Here is a 22,018-nt window from a genome sequence, read left to right on the forward strand (position 1 = left end):
GCATGCCCATATATGGGCAATTGGCCATATACTGATGACATCAGGGATCTCCATATATGGGAATAAAAGGGACAAGGACTGACAGACACAGAGATCTCCATTTGGGAATATCAGTCAAATCGGAGGTGTGAGGGCCGCGTATAGCAGCCTGAATTTCTATTAATACTTTTCTTTGCAATTAAAAAAGAAATGACTGTTAGATCAATCCCAAAGAGGCTCCCGTAGTTTTACCATTTACCATCTAACAACAGGGATGTCCTCCAAAGTTAAGTATCGTTTTATAATTCGGACCCGAATCTAATCTTAATCTCCCATAGACCACGGACAACTAAACTCGCGCATTTTCTTTTTTTCCCCGCATTAACTCCGTCAATTATTCTATTATTAACACACCCAAAAAAAAAACTCCATGTTAGCCGGTCACCCCGCGCCAGCTGACGACAAGTGGTACGGTCCATGTCGGGTTCCTCGCCGCGAGACGGGTCTCGCACGAGCACCGAAAATAAGCAGATCCTACAAGCTCGCGGCTCGTTGCTTGCGACGTGCCGTGAGCTTGCAGATCTGCTTATTTCCGGTACTCGCGCGAGACCACGGCGCGGCCGAGGTATACAGTCCCACGGCAGGGTTGTAATGGCAGAGCAGTAAAGTGACAGAGACACAGAGCCCAGTGACAGCGGACAAAAACACGACTTTTCTTTTTTAAAACAAGTGAATAATAAAGTCCTAGAGGTACGTAATGATTCGCTCCTCCACGCCCGGGCCCCCCGTTCCACTTCTTTGCCGCTGACAGTGAACGAAATGTCAATGAAAACAACTAATAGGGTGAAACTGAAACGGGGGAAAAAACGCTCATTTTTTTTAGCCATTAGCCAATGCTACTAGCTTCCTTTTTTAGCTAACCGCTCCAGTCAAACCTGACCAGCGTTAGCGTTAGCATCATGCTACCGTGTTGCTAAAGCTAAGCTAGCCTCGTTAGCTTCTATTTTAAGGCATTTCAACCTTTTATAGCTGCAAACTTGACGTGTTTATTCGTGACTGTTAGGGGTGTTAACTTCCCAAAGGGAACGTTGTGGGTTGACCCCCACTGTTAATGTTGTTGACGTTTGGTTTATTATGTATGTAAAGAGGAATGGGTGTAAACTGTAAAGTAACGAGCGAGATGATACCCACAAAAAAAAAGTGTACATGATGTTGCAATGTTTTCTTCCAAATAAGATCAAGTGGTTTGAATTCGGAGAAGCCACACTGGGCCTAGAGGCAGGTAACCCCTGGCTGTATATATATATATGACACATACACAATATACAAGTGTTGGGTCTTATTCAGCAATCTCGTTTGTCTACTGTTGATGAACATTAAGTCACCCATGAACTTGACCACACTGCTTAGTTTTACCTGCTGTTCGTCTAGTCATTCATAGCCTTGGATCAAAACTATCATAGATGTATTTTATCGAGTCTGACTTTTACTTTCGTATCTATGATATAAACATTTCAACATTTATGTCTATCATAATTCATACATTTATGTATGATAGTTTTGATCCCAGGCTAAGTCATTTATACTGTTGTTTTAGTACCCTACCTGGTCCACCAAAAATGCTTAATATTGACGGTCTCTGTGCAACCTTATGCATCATTTAAATAACTAAGTAATGCACTCTTCATTACTTCTAGTGTTATTGATCATAATACAGAATCACTGTTTATGGCAAATGTTTAAGCCTTTTATTTTAATCGGGTCTGACTTTTACTTTCTATCATAGATATGAAAGTAAAAGTCAGACTCGATACAATACATATATGATGATAGTCTTGATCCAAAGCTAGCAAATGTTGTGTTCTGTATTAATTACACGACAGGCATTTGGAGGCATGTCTGTTAAGTGTGGGGACCTGTCACTCAAGCCTGGCCTTCTCATTTGGTCTACTTGAGTGTTTGTTTTAAATTACCCAAATGGCAAGAAATTGATAGGTATTTTCTATTTTATGCCAGACAAGGATTCCAGCTATTGTAAATGGATCAATTTCCACAATTGATTTCACCCACTTCTCTCTGCCTATTCTGCGTAATGCCAGTCATTTAAGGTTTTCTTGTCTCAGTCTAAAACAGAAGCGTTACAATGTCCTTGAAGCCCCGGGTGGTGGACTTTGACGAGACATGGAACAAGCTACTGACGACAATCAAGGCCGTGGTGATGCTTGACTATGTGGAGAGAGCTACGTGGAACGACCGCTTCTCGTATCCTCTCAGAACGTCTTTGGAAGACCTTGATGTGACCGCTTGATATTTGAATGTGTGATTGTAGCTATTATGATAGCCTTGGATCAAGATGTAGTATTATATCGATTCTGACATTTGCTTACGTGTCATACGTAAACAAACGTCAGACTCGATCAAATACATCTACGTCTTGATCCGAGGCTACTATCATGACAACAAATATCGACAAACAGCTAAATAAAAATGAGCTAAATTTCATTATTTTTTATATTTACTAAATTGTTAAATACATTTTGTATGTTTTCATAGATTTGGCTTATCAGAGTAACGGTATATTTAAAATAATACACAATGTGTAGGCTGTCCAAATGAAATGTATACCTTCAATTATTTAAATTCTAAATCCATAACATCTGATATTATTAAAATATAATAACCAAACATGTTATTCATTTCCTGCTATGATTTAAAATATGAATATGTTTCCTGAATCCTGAAACCAGTGACATTTATGCCTTGTGTGTTGCATACCCAGAACCCCTGGGTGAAAAATTGTACACAGAGACCAAGGTATTTCTGGAAAATCATGTCCGGCAGTTGCACAAGGTAAGTGACCAAAAACTGCTTGTAGGAGGCAAAATATATATTTTGCTTGTTGATCTTATTTTTGTTTTGTTTTTCCCACGCTTTGTTTTGATGTCCCACTTCCTAATTGATTGATTAGCTCCTGCTGTGTGTCTCCTCACTACCTTTAGTTTATGTCAGGTGTGTGTCTAGGGCAGCCAGGCATTCTGTGAGAGAATGAGGGTGAGCTAGGGTCAATATTTTCTGTTGACCGTTTGGCGTTTAAGTTTTTGCCTTCAGTTTTCATTCATCTAATTTTTTAAAATGGTTTGCATATTGGGAAGAGGTAGTCGCTACAATACTGCTGCCAAAAAAAAATCAGCAGCAACCATATTCGGCGAACACCGTTTAATTGACCCCACTATGCCACTTTCTATAACAACAATGTCTTCTGTTCTCTGTGCATTTTCAGAAAGTACTGGAGTCAGAGGAGCAGGTTTTGGTCATGTATCACAGATACTGGGAAGAGTACAGCAAGGGAGCTGACTACATGGACTGCTTATACAGGTAACAGCACCCTCTTTTACCGCTACCTCATGTCTTCTGTTTGTGTTTTGTAACATCGATATGAATTGGACAATTAGAAGACTAGAGATGTACCGATACCATTTCTTCCTTCCCGATACCAATTCCGATATCCATATCTTGCGTATCGGTCGATACAGACTATGAGTACCGATCCGATAACAGTGTACTAAAAATAATAGGACAGTGGTTCCCAAAGTGGGGTCCAGGGACTGTCAGGGTTCCTTAGGGGGTTCCAAATGGATCATTACAGGTCTGTAACTCTGAGAGTGTACACATCATTTGTACACTCTCAGAGTTATGGGGGTTCTGAAAAGGTTTGAGAACCACTGATCTAGGAATAAATGTAAAGATGTATATAGTTGTTGTGCAACATCAACTGAAGCATTCAAAATACAAAATAATTGATTACTGTAAATGACATATCATCATGTGATAAATGATGTGGTATCGTAATGACATAGACTGGCATACTCACTGATAACCGATACCAGCCATCTTAGGCAGTATCGGCATTTTCCGATACTGGTATTGGTATCGGAACAACTCTAAAGAAGACCTTAATCATAGTATTATGCCCATGCTCTGATGTGAAGAGACTTGTTCTGTTATGTCATAGCTGCACAGCATTCTGCACACTGCTGTCATGATCTCCCCTGCCGCTCACTTGACTTCTTATTGTATAACTCCGATGTGGCCTTTCAACTGCGCTTACACAAAGCGCCAACAGCGATTTGGCGTGTCCTTGATTTCCTATGAAATCGATATCCCCTTGTGGAGTACAGCTGAGTCTATTTTTACACAGCTTTGCCGTCCCTTCATTTACATTTTTACATCGCTTCTCTTAAGACTGCGTGCATAAAAGTCTTTGTGATTTATTGTGTTTGTGTGTGGGTGGGTTTGGGAGAGAGACTGTGCGTCAGGCTGACTACTCTTGTTGTGAAACGGTAGGACGAGGAAAGCATCATGAAAAAAACACAACCTCTATATAGTATTTGAATATACACTGACTAAAGTGCAGTTCACCAGAGGTCGGACTGAAATGCTACTAACAGGTGACTTCCAATCAAACTCAATACTTTGCCTCATTGCCTTATTCAATCATTTTTCACCATCATACAGTATGCTGCACCAGCCAGTCATTTAATTTAGCACTTAGTCATGTTGGTTGGTGTGTCTTGTTTTTTTTAACTTGTCAGAAATAGTATGAGAGAAACTGGGGCGAGTGTCATCGTCCTCCCACTGATAGAAGCAGACACCAGCACAGCTGTTAAAACAGCTTGTCACCTTAGTGAGACTGTTAGTAGGCTGATGAACACAGATCGGCTGGATGTCGGCTATCAAAGTGGGCGTTTGTCAGTCTGCTGGCTGTCCTGCCTGCTGGCCAAATCCTTGGTCCCAAGGACCCGGGAAGGGAGTACTGGTCTGGGACTAGAGCTGCTCAGAGTGACTTACGCTTGAAACCAGGCGTGCATGAGAGCGGACACTTTTTCTTCGCTCCGGGCAGAAAAAAAAAAATCATTTTTACGTGGGCATTCTCATTGAAACGCATTGTCCAGATGTCCCGCGGTGGCCAGGTTTGCGCACAAACCTCTGCGCACAATAAAGACCGTCATAAGTGTGAATCTGCAGACCTAAACATTGATATTTGATCTAAATTGTAACTTCCCCTATTCTCTCAAGAAGGTGGATATCCGGTCTATTCTTTGTTTTCCCTGGCCTGCGCAGTCACTTAAATAACGATAATGATTGATCGCATACCTTCTGGTCTGAAGAGCTTTTCCGGTGGAAGATGACGGTTTCCTCTTCTCAGATCTTAATGGGCTGAATTACAGACTGTCTTTGGAGCACTTGAAGATTGTGGGAGAGATAGGCTGGTTTGAGAGACTACATTTTCCCTTAAGATCCTCAGTTTACCAATGGACCTTCATGTTTCATGTCCGCCTTGGTTTTTTTAAATCCAATTTCTGGATAACACAGTCCAAAGCAGTGTTTCCCAACCTAGGGTCCGGGCCCCCGTTGGGGGCATGAGGCCTTGTCTGTCGCAGGTAGTCCAAAATTGTACACATGCTGCACAAAATCATAAGGGGTTTAAAGAGTTAAAGGCCCATGCTATCGTCAGTACATGTCATTGTCTCTTCAGCTTCAGCCATATATTGTAAATGAACATAGGCCATTTTTCTGCCATGATGTTTAGATTTTGCGTAGGTTTACATTTTCTTCAGTCATTAAAGCATAACTAAAGTTACCTGAATAAAAGATATATATATTTATTTATTTTTTATATCAATCCATGCTTTAAAATACTAAAGTAACTTAGTGTGCTGGATTACCTATCTCAAGCAATATCAAGTATCTGCAAGTGTATTATCATAACCGTACCCATATTTTCCTCAAAAATCAAAGTACAGAATGCTTTGGAAAATGTTAGTCAATAATGTGATACCCTGTTGTAACTGGCAACTGGGCTCTAACTGAGAGCTCCAACAAACACATCACGTCAGAGCTTGTACAACTTAATAACACTGTGTCATTACCCTATCTTCTGTGTAAGTTAGGTAACAATCTCTCATCTTATCTCACCCCTCCGACACACACTTCCACAGGTATCTCAACACTCAGTTCATCAAGAAGAACAAGCTAACAGAGGCAGACCTGCAGTACGGCTACGGGGGCGTGGACATGACCGAACCACTCATGGAGATCGGAGAGGTACGGCCCCTGATCACACTGGTGGAAAGACCACCCCAGACCCAATACTTTCATTAATGCGTCATCAATTGCAACTCTCACAGAAAGAAAACAGTCCCACTACCGCAATATATAGGCTGTGTATGTTTGTACGGTAACAGGAAGAGTGGACACCTCAATGTAAAATTGTCGATTTTGTCCAAAATGTAAAAATGTGTAAATAAATAGAAAATGGTAATGTATCAAGTACACATGATTTGAACATTCGGCAATTAAGGGTCTAATATTCCTGCAATTGCTACAAAACCTGTCGTTTTGTCATAAACAAGAAGTTGAAGGATAAGTGTAGGTCTGATAATGATGTACCGTGCATGTTCAAATCATGTATAGTTAAAAAAAAAATACAGTTTGGACAAAATAGCCAATTTAACATTGAGGTGCCCAACCTTCCTTAGTGCCCACTCTTCTTGTATCCGTTGTACGCGCACACGCACACGTACACACACACACACACACACACACACACACACACACACACACACACACACACACACACTGTAATATCAAAGCAAGGACAAGGAAATCGGGAATCAAGGACTTTTTTTTTTAAACGTTCAACTTCTGTGACCCAGAACTGAAGTGGAGATGTCACCCTACACCGCCACCCGTAGCAAAGAATGACTCAGCAGCACCGTGGCTGTCTGCGTTGCAGACAGTGTGCCCACACGCAGGTCTCATTTTGTCATTTCAGCTGGCGTTAGACATGTGGAGGAAGCTGATGATCGAGCCCCTCCAGGCCGTGCTGCTCAGGATGCTGCTCAACGAAATCAAAAAGTCAGTCCTTCGCACACTCAACAGCAGTTCCTTTGGCAAAAAAAAGCCTTGTAAACTTGGTTGTATAATTTAATATGCACAAACACTGCAGGTAGCTTCCTAACTACTTGTGTAGAGATTATGGCTTTTGGCTTAAATCTTTGTACCCACTACCTTGTAGCTTTTCTTACACACAACTTAACCATTTATGCGTGCATAAAAAAACAAAACAAAAAAAAACATTCTTATTACAAAGCCTGGCTGATGCCAAGTCATTTGCCAAATCACAGCATCTGATGTAAATAGCCCAAATACCATGTCTGTGTGTTTTTCTTATCTTTAAAAGTCTAGAGGTGCAAGACTAATTTGTATGCATTATTTACGGGCTTAATATACTTACAGCACAGTATAAATCCGGCTTTTAGCCCCACCTACAACAACACGCATCTGTTCACATTCATTGTGTTGATGATGACAATTTCAGCCCGCCTCGCTGATGCATGAGCAGAACGGCCCCTAACACCAGCCCTGTTGTCTTCCAGTGACCGTTGCGGTGAGGACCCCAACCAGAAAGTCATTCACGGGGTCATCAACTCCTTTGTTCATGTTGAACAGTACAAGAAGAAGTTCCCGCTGAAGGTGAGACAATGGCACTGTCTCTACGCTCAGGCCAGGTCTGAGAAAGAGAGCCTGGTGGCTCGAAACATTACCAAGTGAAATTGCATTTGCGAGCAGCACTACTTCTGTGCGGATTGTAATTATTATATACTCTCCACATTTAAAATCGTGATGGCTCACTGAATTCTCAACCGAGCGGTTTGGTTTGTTGCAAATGTCAGACATGTAGTTCTGATTTAGGGTATAAAAAAAGGGTTTTCATACCAAAACACCCCTTATCTTACGGAGATGGTAACAGTAATGGTTATGGTTATAAAACGGAAAAGGTTTTAGTTTCAGGTACGAATACAAGAACACTCGCCCCAAAATGCGGTCGCCCCGGGTCAAATCCGGCGACCTCGGAGCGGTCGCCACCAGGTATTCCTAGACGTAACCTCAGTAAAATTTCTAAACGTAACCTCAGTACAACTATGCCTAACTCTAACCTTATCCTAACCTTTACTTCAGTAAAACAAATACAAGAATAGAAGAACCGCTGGGGGCGAGCGTCTGCGGAAAAAATTGGGGGCGACCCCATTGGTCAATGGCCTTCTGCAACACCACATTTGTGTGATTTAAAAATGTTCAAGACATCGGCAGTTAGTTAAAGATACTAGTACAGACACATTTTAAAGTATGTATAATCTGCCATGATCATTATGTTGTTTAACATGGCTTTCCAACATAAAAAGAAAATAAAAAATAGTCATGGATGGGATCCAAACCTTTTTTTTTTTTTTTACATAAACCTACAGTAAGTTAACACATTTTTAAGTTTAGGGGGTCTTTAACATAGTTTTGGTATATTTCATTTCCTTGTTTTGCATTGGTTACTGGTAAAGTCTGTCATTTGATTAGTTTTGCCAGTAATTCTGAATTCTGAATGAAATCATTTGAAGGTCAAATCGGCATCCACAATCAGCATTCTCTTCCTGCATTTCAGTTTTATCAAGAAATCTTCGAGGGGCCATTTCTGACAAAAACGGGGGAGTATTACAAACAGGAAGCCTCCAACCTACTGCAAGAGTCCAACTGTTCACAGTATATGGAAAAGGTATGAAGGACGGATAGATGGGTTATTGATGGCTAACCTACGGATGAATGAATGTATGACTAAGTGGGATATTTGGCTGTTGCTCATATTTGGGACTGCACTGTACGGTTTACCATTGTACTGGTGAGTAGAGGTGTATTCTATTGGTTCATGCTCAGCTCACTACCATTGTGCCCAAGCATGTGTATCTGAGGCCCACACAGAGCTCTGTTTGTTTGTGTGTGTATGTCCATCGACAGGGAGCTGACTTATGGCTTGTGTGGTGTCAACCGCTCCACTCAGGTTGACCTGATGACACACATAATCGGCGTATTAGTTGTAGTGCTAACCTGCCAAGATTCAGTTCACACACAGCCCCTTGGGCTACGTCCCACCACATAACTGCCTAATGCCTCTCTCTGTCTCTCTGTCTCTCTGTGTCTCTGTCTCTCTGTGTCTCCGGCTCTATGTGTCTCTGTCTCTCTCCGCACTGCAAATCATGGCCAATAATGCGATTTTCTGGGATAGATTGATCCCAGGAGACAGGGTTTAAAAGGGGGTCAGGACCGTGTATAGGGACAGCCTGCCCGCCTGCCCCCCCCCCCCCTTCCTCCCGCTCTGGTGTATTGCAGCTGAGTGCAAAGCCATGGGAAGATTCACATGCAATACAACCAGAGGAACAGGCCCGGGCACCAGAGTCTAGTCCCATCTCCTGTCTGGACAAGCTCAGACCTTCATCAAAGCAGTAGAATGGGCTTTCACTTAAGAAATGTCACAGATAAAACTCCCCCCCCCCCCCCCACACTTGCATGCTGTGTGTGTGTGTGTGTGTGTGTGTGTGTGTGTGTGTGTGTGTTAGTGCAATGCTTAGTGTGGCAGATTATATTGTCTTCTTTTTAAATTGTTGCTACAGTATATGAACTTGCATCTTTTGCAGTCCACTTTCTGTAAGGCAAACAGACACTGGATATTGCATGTCAGGAAACGGAGCAGGATGACCATAGAGTGGTGCAGATCATAACGTGTACACAGAAGATTTTAGTACATAAAATGGGTAGGTTTGGTACAGAAAATGACCTTTTAAATAATGCAGGTGTTAGGGCGGTTGAAAGACGAAGAGGTGCGATGTCGGAAGTACCTGCACCCCAGCTCCTACGTCAAAGTCATCCACGAATGCCAGCAGAGGATGGTGGCCGACCACCTGCAGTTCCTTCACGGGGAGTGTCAAAACATCATCCGGCAGGAGAAGAGAGATGGTTGGTACACATCGTGCTTTACATTTTGCATTATGTACAGGGTCCGGGGTACTGGGGTCACACACTCACACTCTCACTCATGTAAACAGGTCTTACAGGCTGGTTTTCTTTTAATTAACTTTTGTAATCTTATATCTCTGTGCACATACATAGACCAAATTCCAGTGTGTTTGCTCTCCAGGTTAGCCATCTACTCTAGGTAATATGAACCATAGAAAGATGTTTATCAGACTTTCATTTCAGTAGATCATAGTAGTCATAAATAAGGAACACGTCATTTCCCTGGGGGTAACCAGCAAAATTGATCAATATATCACGATCAGTTTAGCCACTTTAACCGAATGCATTGTGAACTTGTAGATCGGCTATTTTTTTGAAAAACTACAGGTTTGGGCCTCACATCTAGAGATTACGCCATCCTGCCTTGCAACATCAGTAAAGCCTGTTGACTTGTCCAATTGAAGAGGGGAGCACACACAGGATTTGATATCATGTTTCAGCTGCACCTCCCAGTCCTCTGAAATCTCTGTCAATGTTTCCTAGACAACTGAAAGCTGTTGATGACATACATGATTTCAGTCCAGTTCTTAAGATGGCCAAACAAATCCTCCCCAGCTGAAAGCAATGCCTCCTTGATTATCTTGCCATTTCAAAATTATTTCTTGTGTTGGGTGAGAACGTGGCACACGCTTCAGTGGTAACTTTAACTGGCTTTGTGAAAACACACTGTTGCTAAGTCGAGATTTCATCTCCTTCAACTTTCTCTTTCTCAGTTCACCGTCGATTGGAACAGAATTTTTCCATTTTCCCTTTCTTCGCCTTCACTGCACTGTTACAGATGAGAGACAACTACCTGGCCATGACTCTTTTTTTTTTTTGCTGTTTGTGCTGTACTGCTCCCCTGTTATGATTCATTGGGCTTCACATTCAAAACAGCAAGCATGAGCATGGGCGACGGAATGGTTGTTTTTGCTGGGGTTTTCGGTTATCGGTCCGTCTTTCCCCTGCTCACGCGATGTTTTCACCCCTATCCGCTTCGATGCCTGGCTATGAGATTGTCCTCCCTACTGATCCAGCCTAGCATCAACCTTATTGGATTGTCCAATAAATGGTGCACTTTTATTTAGTTGAACTTTGATCTCGTCTGCTTCGTGATGTCTGCTTGAAGACACCCTCTGTCCTCGACCTTGGCGAATATGTCTGCTAAAACTTGAGGATCTTTTACTTAAATGCTGTTTGTTACTCCAATCATGTTTGCACTTTTGGAGGCTCTTGGAGGCTACAGTGTGGCACTTTATTTGCTCAAGTTGCGTGAGATTGATTGTCCATGGTGTTAGTGCAATGAGTCAAGTTTGGTTAAGTGCAGCCTGAGCAAATGAAGTACAGAGGTGTAACAGAACTTTATGTATAGGCTAAATTGAATTACTCAAGAATTATTGTCCATGGCATGCATCCAACTTGAACCGCAGCGTGCCTATTCTGGGGTCAACATTCTGCAAAAATAGCCGTTCTACAAGCTCACAACGTGTCACGTTGTCGGTGGGGTTTGCTGCCTGTCTATCATTCCTATTAGTGAAGTGCTTACCAGGGAGATGGAGCAACGCTATCAAACACACAATCCACATGGCAGAGTAGCATTCAAATGGGTAAACTCAATCTCACTGGGAGAGTATCAGATGGCCTTATGACTAAACCAGGCATGTCACGATTATTGTCATGATGGTGGAAGAACCCAAGACTGCCGCTCTACCTCCTGAGCCCCCTACTGTAGGCTACAGAATGTTTTAGGACTAATAAAAAGTTTTTGGCACAGACACAGGCTTCAGAGTTGGATACATTTACTCACAGACTCCTGAGTTACATACATTTAACAGACATAAGATGTGGACACATTAACACAAACTTGTTTGAGTTGTGGGATGTAATAGAACAGTGGTTCTCAAAGTGGGGCCCGGGGACCCCCTGGGGGTTCCAGGGGGTCCCCAGCAAAAAGTATTTAACATAGCATCCCAATCATGTTAACAAACTTAATCCATTTATATGTTGGATATTCAAAAATAGCAGATGTACAAGCTCACAGCGCGCCACTTAGTGCCACGCTGCGAGCTTGTACATCTGCTATTTTTGAACATTTTTGAAAAAAATCTCGAAAAATGTTTGGAAGATTTTTTGAATTTTCCATTAATTTGTTTAACGTCTTCTCTTCTGGGGGTCCGTGGCACAAAACCTTTTCAGACGGGGGTAAGTTTGAGAACAACTGATTTAACAGACATAAAGATGTGGACACATTAACACAAACTGGTTTGATGCTTATGGGATGTAACAGAACAGTCTCTCTCCCTTCTCTCTGTGCCGTCCAGACATGGCCAACATGTACACCCTACTGCGGGCCGTGTCCAGTGGCTTACCTCACATGATCCAGGAGCTGCAAGTCCATATCCACGACGAGGGCCTCCGAGCCACTAGTAACCTCTCTCAGGAAACTGTCAGTAGCACAGCAAACTCTGTAAGTGTATGGGTTACAGCCGGAAATCTGTCCTCAATTTGACTTTTATGTTGGTAAAAAGCATCAATCACAAACATTGACCGTTTTCATCGGACTTGAAATCATTTATTTTTTTGTCTTCAAAAACTAGAGCAATCTTTCACCATCTTATCTTAGTAGTAGTCTCGCATAGCCAGGTCGATCAGAGATATATATCTGCCTGCCGATACTGTACATCTAGTGACATTAAATGATTGGGTGGAAATAATTAGGAAATTAAAAAAAAGAATTAGCATTGCCGAATCAATGCACAGACTTTAGGGCGGTCCTTCGTATTTGGGATGGTATCCGAATAGATTTTTGAAGATGTGGGTGTAGTTTTGTTAGCGCTTGTTTTCTCTGCTGTTCAAGCCCATAAATTCAATTTAGATTTACCCAGACATATCGGTAGGCAGAGATCTCTAATCGTCAGGCTGCGCTAGACTACCATAGTTGTGGTTCTGTTCTCTTAAAGACTAAGGGATTTTACTAGGTTGCTTATTTCAAACCTAAAATGTGTGTGCTGTTTAAGTTTAAAACGAGTAATACACTGTCTGGATGTCATCTTGAATGAGTTTCAAAATGTAGCTCTGTAATCAAAATCAGGTGTGTTCGGAGGAACGTGCAGCTTTGGGAACCACACAGGTGAATGAAATCAAGATTCATTTATTACATTTACAGTCTATCTATGTCATCACTATGTTATTCACGTATTACATTATGTCTCTTGTGTCTTCTCAGATGCCAACCCAGTTTGTCGAGTCTGTGCTGGAGGTTCACAGTAAATTTGTTCAGCTCATTAACACGGTCCTGAACGGGGATCAGCATTTCATGAGTGCACTTGATAAGGTATTTACCTCACTCTGTTGGCCAGGGCTCAGTCATACACCAGAGGATTTAATGGCAACATACAACCACTAGATGGGGAGACTGAAATTGCTGACAAGCTCGCATTTCTTCTCTGTTCTGTAGTGTAACGAACACATAGTTAACCACTTAAACCATATACTTTCTTGATTAGGGTCTGCCACGGCTCTATACTTGGTCCCTTCCTTTTTTACTTCTACACCAAATCTCTTCGCTGAAAATAGCCGATCTACAAGCTCAAAAACGCATCGCTTTGCAAGCTAATAGATCAGTTATTTTCTCAGAGTGTTCGTCCCAGAATAGGGACGCTAGGGTGGATGTGGTTGAGGGGACAATTTCTCAAATGCAGTGGTTTAGTTGTACGGTATCTGAAAATCAAATCAAGCTTTGTTTATAGAGCACATTTACAACAATTGAAATTGATCAAAGTGCTGTACAAGGCATCAACAGAACAGGCCTGTGTAACAACACAGTCACAGGACATGCACGAATAAAAACATATGAAACAAGATAAGACAAACAGACTGTAAAGTGAAGTTCGTGCAAATGCTTTTTTTCCCACAGGCTTTGACGTCTGTGGTGAACTACAGGGAGTCCAAATCCATCTGCAAAGCCCCTGAACTGGTGAGATTACACACAGCCATGCATAAACACACACACACACACACTTCTCTGACCTGATCTCGTAACATCTCCCCACATGTCCGTGTCCAGCTGGCCAAGTACTGTGACAATCTGCTGAAGAAGTCTGCAAAGGGAATGACGGAGAACGAGGTGGAGGACAAACTGACCAGCTTCATTACAGTGTTCAAGTACATCGATGACAAGGATGTCTTTCAGAAGGTGACGTGCACCCTTTATCACCGACTGGTCCTCACACAGCAGAACTGGAAAACAAGATTTTGTTCATACGAAGGCCTCACAGATTTCATCAGACACATTTCTTTACAACGGGTTCATTGGCCTTTTTGTCAAATTGAGCAACAGTACAACCGTTTTTTTTTCAACCAACCTTTACCAATCTACCACTGCTGATTTTTCAAACGTGTGATTGGGCCGTGCTGGTAGACAATGATCGATTGTTGTTTCTGTGCTATGCTTTAAGTTTTTCTTTTCTTTTCTTGTTTCCTTCAGTTTTATGCCAGAATGCTAGCGAAGCGGTTAATACATGGCCTGTCATTGTCAATGGACTCGGAAGAAGCCATGATCAACAAACTAAAGGTAAATGGCACTACTGAAGGACAAAGACCTCTCACCTAATTTTGTTCTTTGAAACTCACCAAATATCCAAAGTACAGGACAGGACAGGAACCAACACTGCAAAGACATGTGTGTTATTTGTCAATGACTGACCACAAAGAATCACTCTCATACAATTGTCCGTTTCCCTCTCCCCCCCTGTTGTGTGACCTTGTCCTTTCTGTCACCCATGCCCCATATTCCTCTCTCCCTCTTTCTCTCCCACCCGTGCCTACAAAAACAAACTTGCAGCAAGCGTGTGGCTACGAGTTCACGAGCAAGCTCCACAGAATGTACACAGACATGAGCGTGAGCGCTGACCTCAACAACAAGTTCAACAACTTCATCAAAACCCAGGAGACCGTGGTAGACCTGGGCATCAGCTTCCAAATTTACGTATTACAGGTAGGGAGAAGGGGAAGGAGCTTTCCACTTGATATTAGAGGGTAATAGACGAATGGATGGAGCAATTTATTATTTAGTATTGGATCGAGGAACACATCTATAACATCTGTTCCGAGAGAAGGTCATCAGGATTTACATGCTCATGGCGGAAACCTGCAACAGTGACATCATTTCAAAACTGTCTTTGATCAATCTGGGCAAATGACAACAACAAAAAAGAATAGGCCATATGCACAGCAGCCATATTATCACTTCCTTCACAGGTGTTACCAATGATACTAATGAAGGTTCTGTTCCATTTAGTGTGGCACGGTGGTTCTCAGATATTTCAATTTCCACGACCCCCATAACTCTGAGAGTGTACAAATGGAACCAAATGGACCCATTTGGTTCCATTTGTACACTCAGAGTTACACACCCGTAAGGGGCCATTTGGAAACCCTTTAAGGAACCATGAGGGTCCCTGGACACACATTTTAGACCCACTGGTGTGGGTGTTTCCAGTGAGCCAACATGCACAATATCAGTAACACCTGTCAATGTCTTCACAATAAGGCTGCTGTGCATAGAGCCTATTGTAGAATTGGCCGGGAATATTTCTTCCTAAATCTGCTGTAAATGGAATTAATGTACAGTAAAGGCCAGAAGAGGTGTGGGATACATTCTCATTGAAATAGAGATGAGATGAGAAGAGAATTTGAATTTGATTTGAATAATCTGTAGATTCCTGCCTCTATTTCCCCCCCATAAGTCTCAGTGTGTGTTTGTCATGTGGTTGCAGGCAGGAGCCTGGCCCCTCACACATGTCCCCTCCTCCACCTTCGCCATCCCTCAAGAACTAGAGAAGAGTGTACAGATGGTGAGTCCACTGGCATACGGTCGGGGATGTCCGTCGCTGGAGTTGGTTGACATTAACACGACGGGGGAGGGAGTGCTGTGGGCTAATTCTTTTTTTTTTGTCTTCTTTTCTTTGTGCCTTTCTTTACAGTTTGAGTTGTTCTATAATCAGCACTTCAGCGGTAGAAAGTTGACCTGGCTGCACTATCTCTGCACAGGTAATGCACACAGACACTTTGCTTGACCGGGACTGCTCACGCTTTAATTCACCCCAGAATCTTATTTCTCTATGACTGAACTGTTTTTCTCAGCATTTCTGCTTTATTTCTGATAGTCACAGTGAGAGACAGGAAAGGCAGGAGGGAGAGAGAGAGAATGACATGCAACAAAGGGCCTCAGGTCGTATTCGAACTCGGGTTAGCTGCTGGAAGTACTAATAGCCTTATTTAAAGTGGTATGCACTCTTACCAGGTAAAGCCTGATTTATTGTGGAGTTGCGCACCGAAAATAGCCTATTTTTGGCACGTTGACGCTAAGCTCAACCAAGTATAAATCAGGTGTAATACATTTAGCAAAGTGACCTCCACAGCCACAGTGCAGCCAAGTGGTGTGAAATGGATTCATGGATTAAAGTTCTCAGTCATCACGACTGATTGCAGTCATTTGGATTCCATAGAAGTCACTATGAAAGCACGTTGCATGCTGAAAATAGCCGATCTACAAGCTCACAACACATCGCGCGTTATTAGTTATTTTAAGATGTAAGAGTATTTGAAGTGGTCAAACTAGCAATAGAAGGCCCGGACCGCTGGTGTAGCAGTCCGGGCACCTAGGCTCAATGTAGCCTGACAGCGCGTCCAGATCCCGACGGCCTTTGCTGCCTTACATTCCCCATCTCTCTCTCTCTCCCCATTTCCTGTCAACTTACTATAGTATCAATAAAGGCATAAAAATACCCCAAAAAAATAGAAATACATGTTTGTTCAGAAGCATCTTCCATGGAACATGAATGGCCTCGGATATTTCATAAAAGCAAAGGTTCAAAGCCTCATTCTGTGATTTCTTCAACTGGTCGGCTGCATGTAGAACGGCAGCAACATAGACTTTAGAATGATAATACCTAAACATCATCATCTTACATACAGTACTATGTTCATTTTTTAGAGAAACCGAGCACTAGTGTGTGGGGTGGAGGAGGGGCTACTTCCATGCTGTTTCACAAATCACAGATTGGGACAAAGTGGTTCAGTCATGAGATTTTATTTTACGGATTGCTGTCAGCACTGTGGGACTTATTTTTTTTCACCCTCTCACTTTGAAATTGTGCCGTACGAGACCCCCAGAATCCCAGCTGCTCCACAGAGGAAGCAGCAGCCAGTGGTTTTGCCTTCAACACGTCACCTGGTAGCGTCTACTAATCCATGAAATCACAGAGCGCTAAGACTGTGCTAACAACAGTTTCACTGTTCACAGCACACCCCGGTCCCAATCCCCACAAATGCTGCAATTAAAGGATCTAAAGCTAAATCCCAGCAAACAGGATTCCTACAGGGAACATGAGAAGAGGCATATTAATTTCTGTGACTTGGCCGGGTGGGGTGGCGGTGGGAGGGGTTCAATTGGTGCTCAGGAATGTGGATGCCACAGCACTATTCACATGCCGTACAGCATATTGCCAGTGGTTGCACGACATAAGACCGTACTGTAGGTCTAACCCTGGCAGAGTTGGCCTTTCTGTGCGGAGTTTGCATATTCTCCCCATGTTTGCGTTGGGTTTCCTCCCACATAAAAATACATAAATACATGAAAGTACTCCTCCCAGTTCCTATGGCCAAGGTACTGGCATTATAACCGGAGATGTTCCCCAAGCTCTGCATATTGGCTGCTCAAAATCAAATCAAATCATATGCTTTGATGCAAATGTTTGCTGTTGCCATTAAATCCCACGCCCTAAAAAACATCTATATTGCCTTTAGGTGCTTTAAGTCTTGACTATCCAGCCTTCATCGCTGATGAAAGCTTAATAGCCGGAACGTTTGACATCTCGAGGCATATGGAATGGAAAACAAATGCGACCTTCCATGTTTAGATTTGTTGGAACTGTTTATTTCGACAACGCACCCGAGTGGTCAGGGCGCAGCGGTAGAGAAAAGTTTACATTTGAGTCCATAAAATCTTTATGGCATGGCTCTTTAGTTTAGCATCTATAAGAGGGTCAGTGTGCGATAATAGACAATCTACAAGCTCACACGGTGCAATGCAACAATGTGTTGAGTTTGTAGATCTGATATATATATATTTTTTTAATTAGTCTATAATTACATGCCGAAATTAAGAATGCCAGGTTGAAAGTGGTTAGATTTGTTTAGAAAATGTCTTGTAGCTAGTGCCAACGTATGATATTATTGCTTGTAAGTGAAAACTCACTCCTAGCCTTTCTGTCGAGTAAAACAATATTCTAATTGTCATTTCTAAAGGTGATTTTATTTATATCCTTGGATATGAAGAACAGCCCAGTTAGCTTAATTTATGACACTGAAAGGAAGACATTAATACGTAATAGGCCTAGGTCAGGCTTTAAATGACAACTTCAGCCATTTTCAACCTATCTTCATATAATTGGTCCTGTCTACTCCTGTGTCTCAGATGAGGGCTGTGGACAGTTCAGAAAACTGCCTATCAGTGACATCATCAATGGGGAATCCAAGATAATAGAAACTGCAGGCTTTCTATTCCTGGAAAGTTAGCATGCTATAATGGAAGCCATTGTTCTCGCGTAAAAAAAAAGCCCCGCGCCTAAAAGCAAGCGCTCCTCTTTCAATTTCCCTGGAATGCCAATTTCCCTGTGACATATATATGTAGATTGGTTGAAAATGGGTGAAGTCGTCCTTTAATGGCAATGACTAACGGTGGGAACTCCGCACGGTTCTGTACCTCCCCTCCACCAGGTGAAGTCAAGATGAACTACCTGTCCAAGCCCTACGTGGCTATGGTGACCACCTACCAAATGGCCGTGCTGCTGGCGTTCAACAACAGCCAAACGGTGGCCTACAAGGAGCTGCAGGACAGCACCCAGATGAACGAGAAGGAGCTACAGAAGACCATCAAGTCCCTGATAGATGTCAAGATGATCAACCACGACTCAGAAAAGGTCAGTCGCTCGGAGGAGGAGGGCTCGCAGGACAGATGTCTCACAGCAGCAGTTTCACTGAAACAATATCATTAAAACCGTTTTGTATTGATCCTTTTAAAAACCTTTACTTGGGAGAATTGTTGGAGGGGCTGAGTATATTAAGTTTTAAAAAGGGTTATCTCAACAGGCAGTTTTTGGTTAGCTGTGTTTAAGGACATAGGTGCCAGCTTTATCATATAATCCCAGAAAGTGTACAGTACCTTGCTGCCAAGTAATGGAAGCCTACGTATATTACTTTATTTTGCAACAAGAGAAATATAAAACATACCCCTCAGTCTAGCCATGGTATTGTAATATGTCAAAGTACAATGAAGATGTAAAACAGCAAAAGCATTGCAATTACTGAGCCTTGTCACTTTTAGACGGCCGTGCTGTTTTACAAATCTTGTTTCTTCGTTTTGCTCACAGGAGGAAATAGAGGCAGAGTCCACGTTTTCATTAAATATGAGCTTCACTAGTAAAAGGACGAAGTTCAAGATCACAACGTCTATGCAGAAAGACACGCCACAGGTGAGATGAACATTTGTCCTCCCTCCCTTCACAAACCCCTCTGCCCAGCGCTCCGGACACCTGCATGTTTATGGTTCTCATGTTGCGTGTCTCCGTCTTGATTTATTGCATTTGTTTCAGGAAATGGAGCAGACGAGGAGCGCTGTAGACGAGGACCGCAAAATGTATTTACAAGCTGCTATAGTGAGAATCATGAAAGCTCGCAAGGTGCTGCGACACAACGCCCTCATCCAAGAGGTGGGTGGAGGCCGTTCGATGTTGGACACGCCTCGTTTTATAGTGCTTCCTTGAGCCCAGCACAAATGTCCTTCACTTTCCTGGATGATAGCCTAAGTTCTTGTTAATGTGTTGGGCTGTCACGATCATGTTGTTTCAGTTGACGATTAATTATAATGCAAATCATTATGATTGGAAGATACAAAGTATAAAAGAGTGTGGACAATGATGTGTGAATATACAGATAGATGGAAATTATTATTAACTGAGTATGCAAAATAGTATGTGTATGTGTCTGCTTGCTGGTTGAATTCCCTTGTGGTGAGGTAAGGCTACAGTGACAGAAACATGTGTCAGGAATGACTGTCTCTGTGGGGGACCGTGTCAGAACTTGCCTGCCCCAGCCTCCCTGGAACTGTCCTGCTTTCTATCAGCTGACAGCTCCAACACACACACACACGCACGGACACACACAAACGCACAAACAAATGCCCAAGTTCTTAGAAGTTCCAGAAGCATGCCCTTACACACAGTACACAACACTCTTATCTTCTAACCGCATATCCCTTTACTCTTGGTGCACTTATGCAATAAGAAGTGATTTGTTACGCAGAGGCCTGCAGCATGGGTGTGTTTCTGTTTGCCTAGCCAAGACAAGCAAGGCTTTTGCACGCCTACAAAAAGATAGGTGTGTCAGATAGGACCAAGAGCCAATCAATGCAGCAGGAAAAAACTCCTGTACACATGTCTTCAAATGCAAACCGTTTCGGTCTTCAGTAATTAACTTAAGATCACCTGATGAAGGTGTCCGGACCGAAACATTGTGTTCCAATTCAATAAATAGTCTGCCTTTCCACCACTCACCTTCAGCATACCTGGCCCCCCGTTACCACATCCACATTCCTCTCAGTGTCTCTCACTGTGAGAGATTGGGGAAATAGCAGTGCCTGTTGCCTGGGGGGAACAACTGATTGTATTTATGAAGCCTTGTGTGTTTCTGATTGCAATCACTAGCCTGCATGGCAACAGATCCAGATGAAAACAGGCTTGAACAGTGTGGCTCCCAACAGTCACTGGCACAGTTAATCTCTCACCTCATATCATCTCTTATCTATTACCTCTTCAGACGTGCCTTCCCTACCTAATCCCGATTCCACTTGTTCACCTTCAGGTTTTATTTTAACTGTAATAAAAACTAGCTTCAATCAAGTTTTTTTGTTTTGTAAAGTGCCTTTGAGCACCCAGAAAAGTGCTCTACAAGTTTGTTGTATTAGTATGATTATTCATCATCAGTACTTACAATGCTGACAATTTATAAAATATTCCAACATGATTCCTTTGCTTTCCCCCTTCACCGTCAGGTCATCAACCAGTCCAAAGCCAGATTCAACCCCAGCATCAGCATGATCAAGAAGTGCATTGAGGTGCTAATCGACAAGCAGTACATTGAGCGCAGCCAGAGCTCGTCAGACGAGTACAGCTACGTGGCGTGAAAACGAGAATGGCCGGGAACGTCCCAACTCCACGGACATCCTCCCATCCCACCCACCCACTGGCCGACTGACTAACCGCCCGCGGGTGGCCCGCGCAGGTTTAAAACTTAAAAAAAAAAGACAGAACAACAACAAATAAACATAAAGAACAGACTCATTCATCCATTTAGTTTTGGACCGTCGCTTGTGTGGCTTGCTGCCGTCGGCGGACCGATGCAGGACTGTCTCCCCCCTCGTCTCCGGAAAGAAGCTAAAGGAAAAAAAAGGGTCACAGTGTCACATTTAGGTAGCCACAGCCGAACCCACCCCCCCCAGCCCCCCAATAACCCCATCCATCCACCCCCACCCATTCAGATTTTATACTGTTGTTTACAACATCACCAGTGCCACGCACCCGTGCGTCAATGAGATATGAGATGCCTATCGATATTTGAGGGGAAAGAGTCGCTAAATGCATTTGCTGAAAACAAACACAAAAAAAACCCAACAAAAAAAGGAATGAGAAATGAGAATGAGAGTTGCGCTGTGACATCGATGACATGTTGGTGGCTCGACATTATAAATCCCATGCTTTCTTTTCTCATGTTTGCAGTTGTTGTGAGAAAATAATTTCTCTTTTTCTTTTTAAATGTACTGAGGTTAGAAACAAAAATATTGTAATAAAACTGATATACTGATTGTTGTATCTACTTTAAAATGTAAAGGAATTTAAATCAGTTGAGGTGACAAACATGATCATGCTGCTTGTCAAATAAATAAATAAAAACACTGAGGAGTTTTATGTAAAGATCTGTCGTGTGTATCTGTTGGAGTAGCTGACCTTATACATTGAGTTATTGTACTCTAGTCTTTCAGAACTCTTCATACCATTTTAGTTAAGTCTAGGAGTCCTATACTACAATAATGGTCCTA

General features: G+C 42.6%; 1 protein-coding gene across 1 annotated transcript; it reads left to right on the forward strand.

Moving 5' to 3' along the window:
• The first annotated feature begins 611 nt into the window (after nt 1-611).
• cul2 (cullin 2) lies at nt 612-21,876 on the forward strand. Its single transcript, XM_084048847.1, has 22 exons — nt 612-729; nt 2,103-2,241; nt 2,727-2,829; nt 3,260-3,354; nt 5,979-6,084; nt 6,815-6,897; nt 7,419-7,515; nt 8,477-8,587; nt 9,660-9,822; nt 12,183-12,328; nt 12,953-12,991; nt 13,088-13,195; nt 13,778-13,837; nt 13,928-14,056; nt 14,348-14,434; nt 14,705-14,857; nt 15,639-15,716; nt 15,846-15,912; nt 18,643-18,845; nt 19,296-19,397; nt 19,518-19,634; nt 20,975-21,876. The coding sequence occupies exons 2-22, from the start codon at nt 2,123-2,125 to the stop codon at nt 21,104-21,106; spliced, it is 2,298 nt and encodes a 765-aa protein (XP_083904973.1). The 5' UTR covers nt 612-729; nt 2,103-2,122; the 3' UTR covers nt 21,107-21,876.
• The last annotated feature ends 142 nt before the right edge of the window (nt 21,877-22,018 follow it).

The sequence above is a fragment of the Gymnoscopelus microlampas genome (assembly GCF_963454915.1).
Source record: "Gymnoscopelus microlampas genome assembly, chromosome: 22".
Classification (NCBI taxonomy): domain Eukaryota; kingdom Metazoa; phylum Chordata; class Actinopteri; order Myctophiformes; family Myctophidae; genus Gymnoscopelus; species Gymnoscopelus microlampas.

Bases quoted from the DNA above. Each gene is read 5' to 3' on its own strand.
- cul2 (XM_084048847.1), top strand. From the start codon at position 2,123: ATGTCCTTGAAGCCCCGGGTGGTGGACTTTGACGAGACATGGAACAAG. The intron at 6,085-6,814 runs GTACGGCCCCTG...TTGTCATTTCAG, and splicing joins CACTCATGGAGATCGGAGAG to CTGGCGTTAGACATGTGGAG. The intron at 9,823-12,182 runs GTTGGTACACAT...TGTGCCGTCCAG, and splicing joins CCGGCAGGAGAAGAGAGATG to ACATGGCCAACATGTACACC.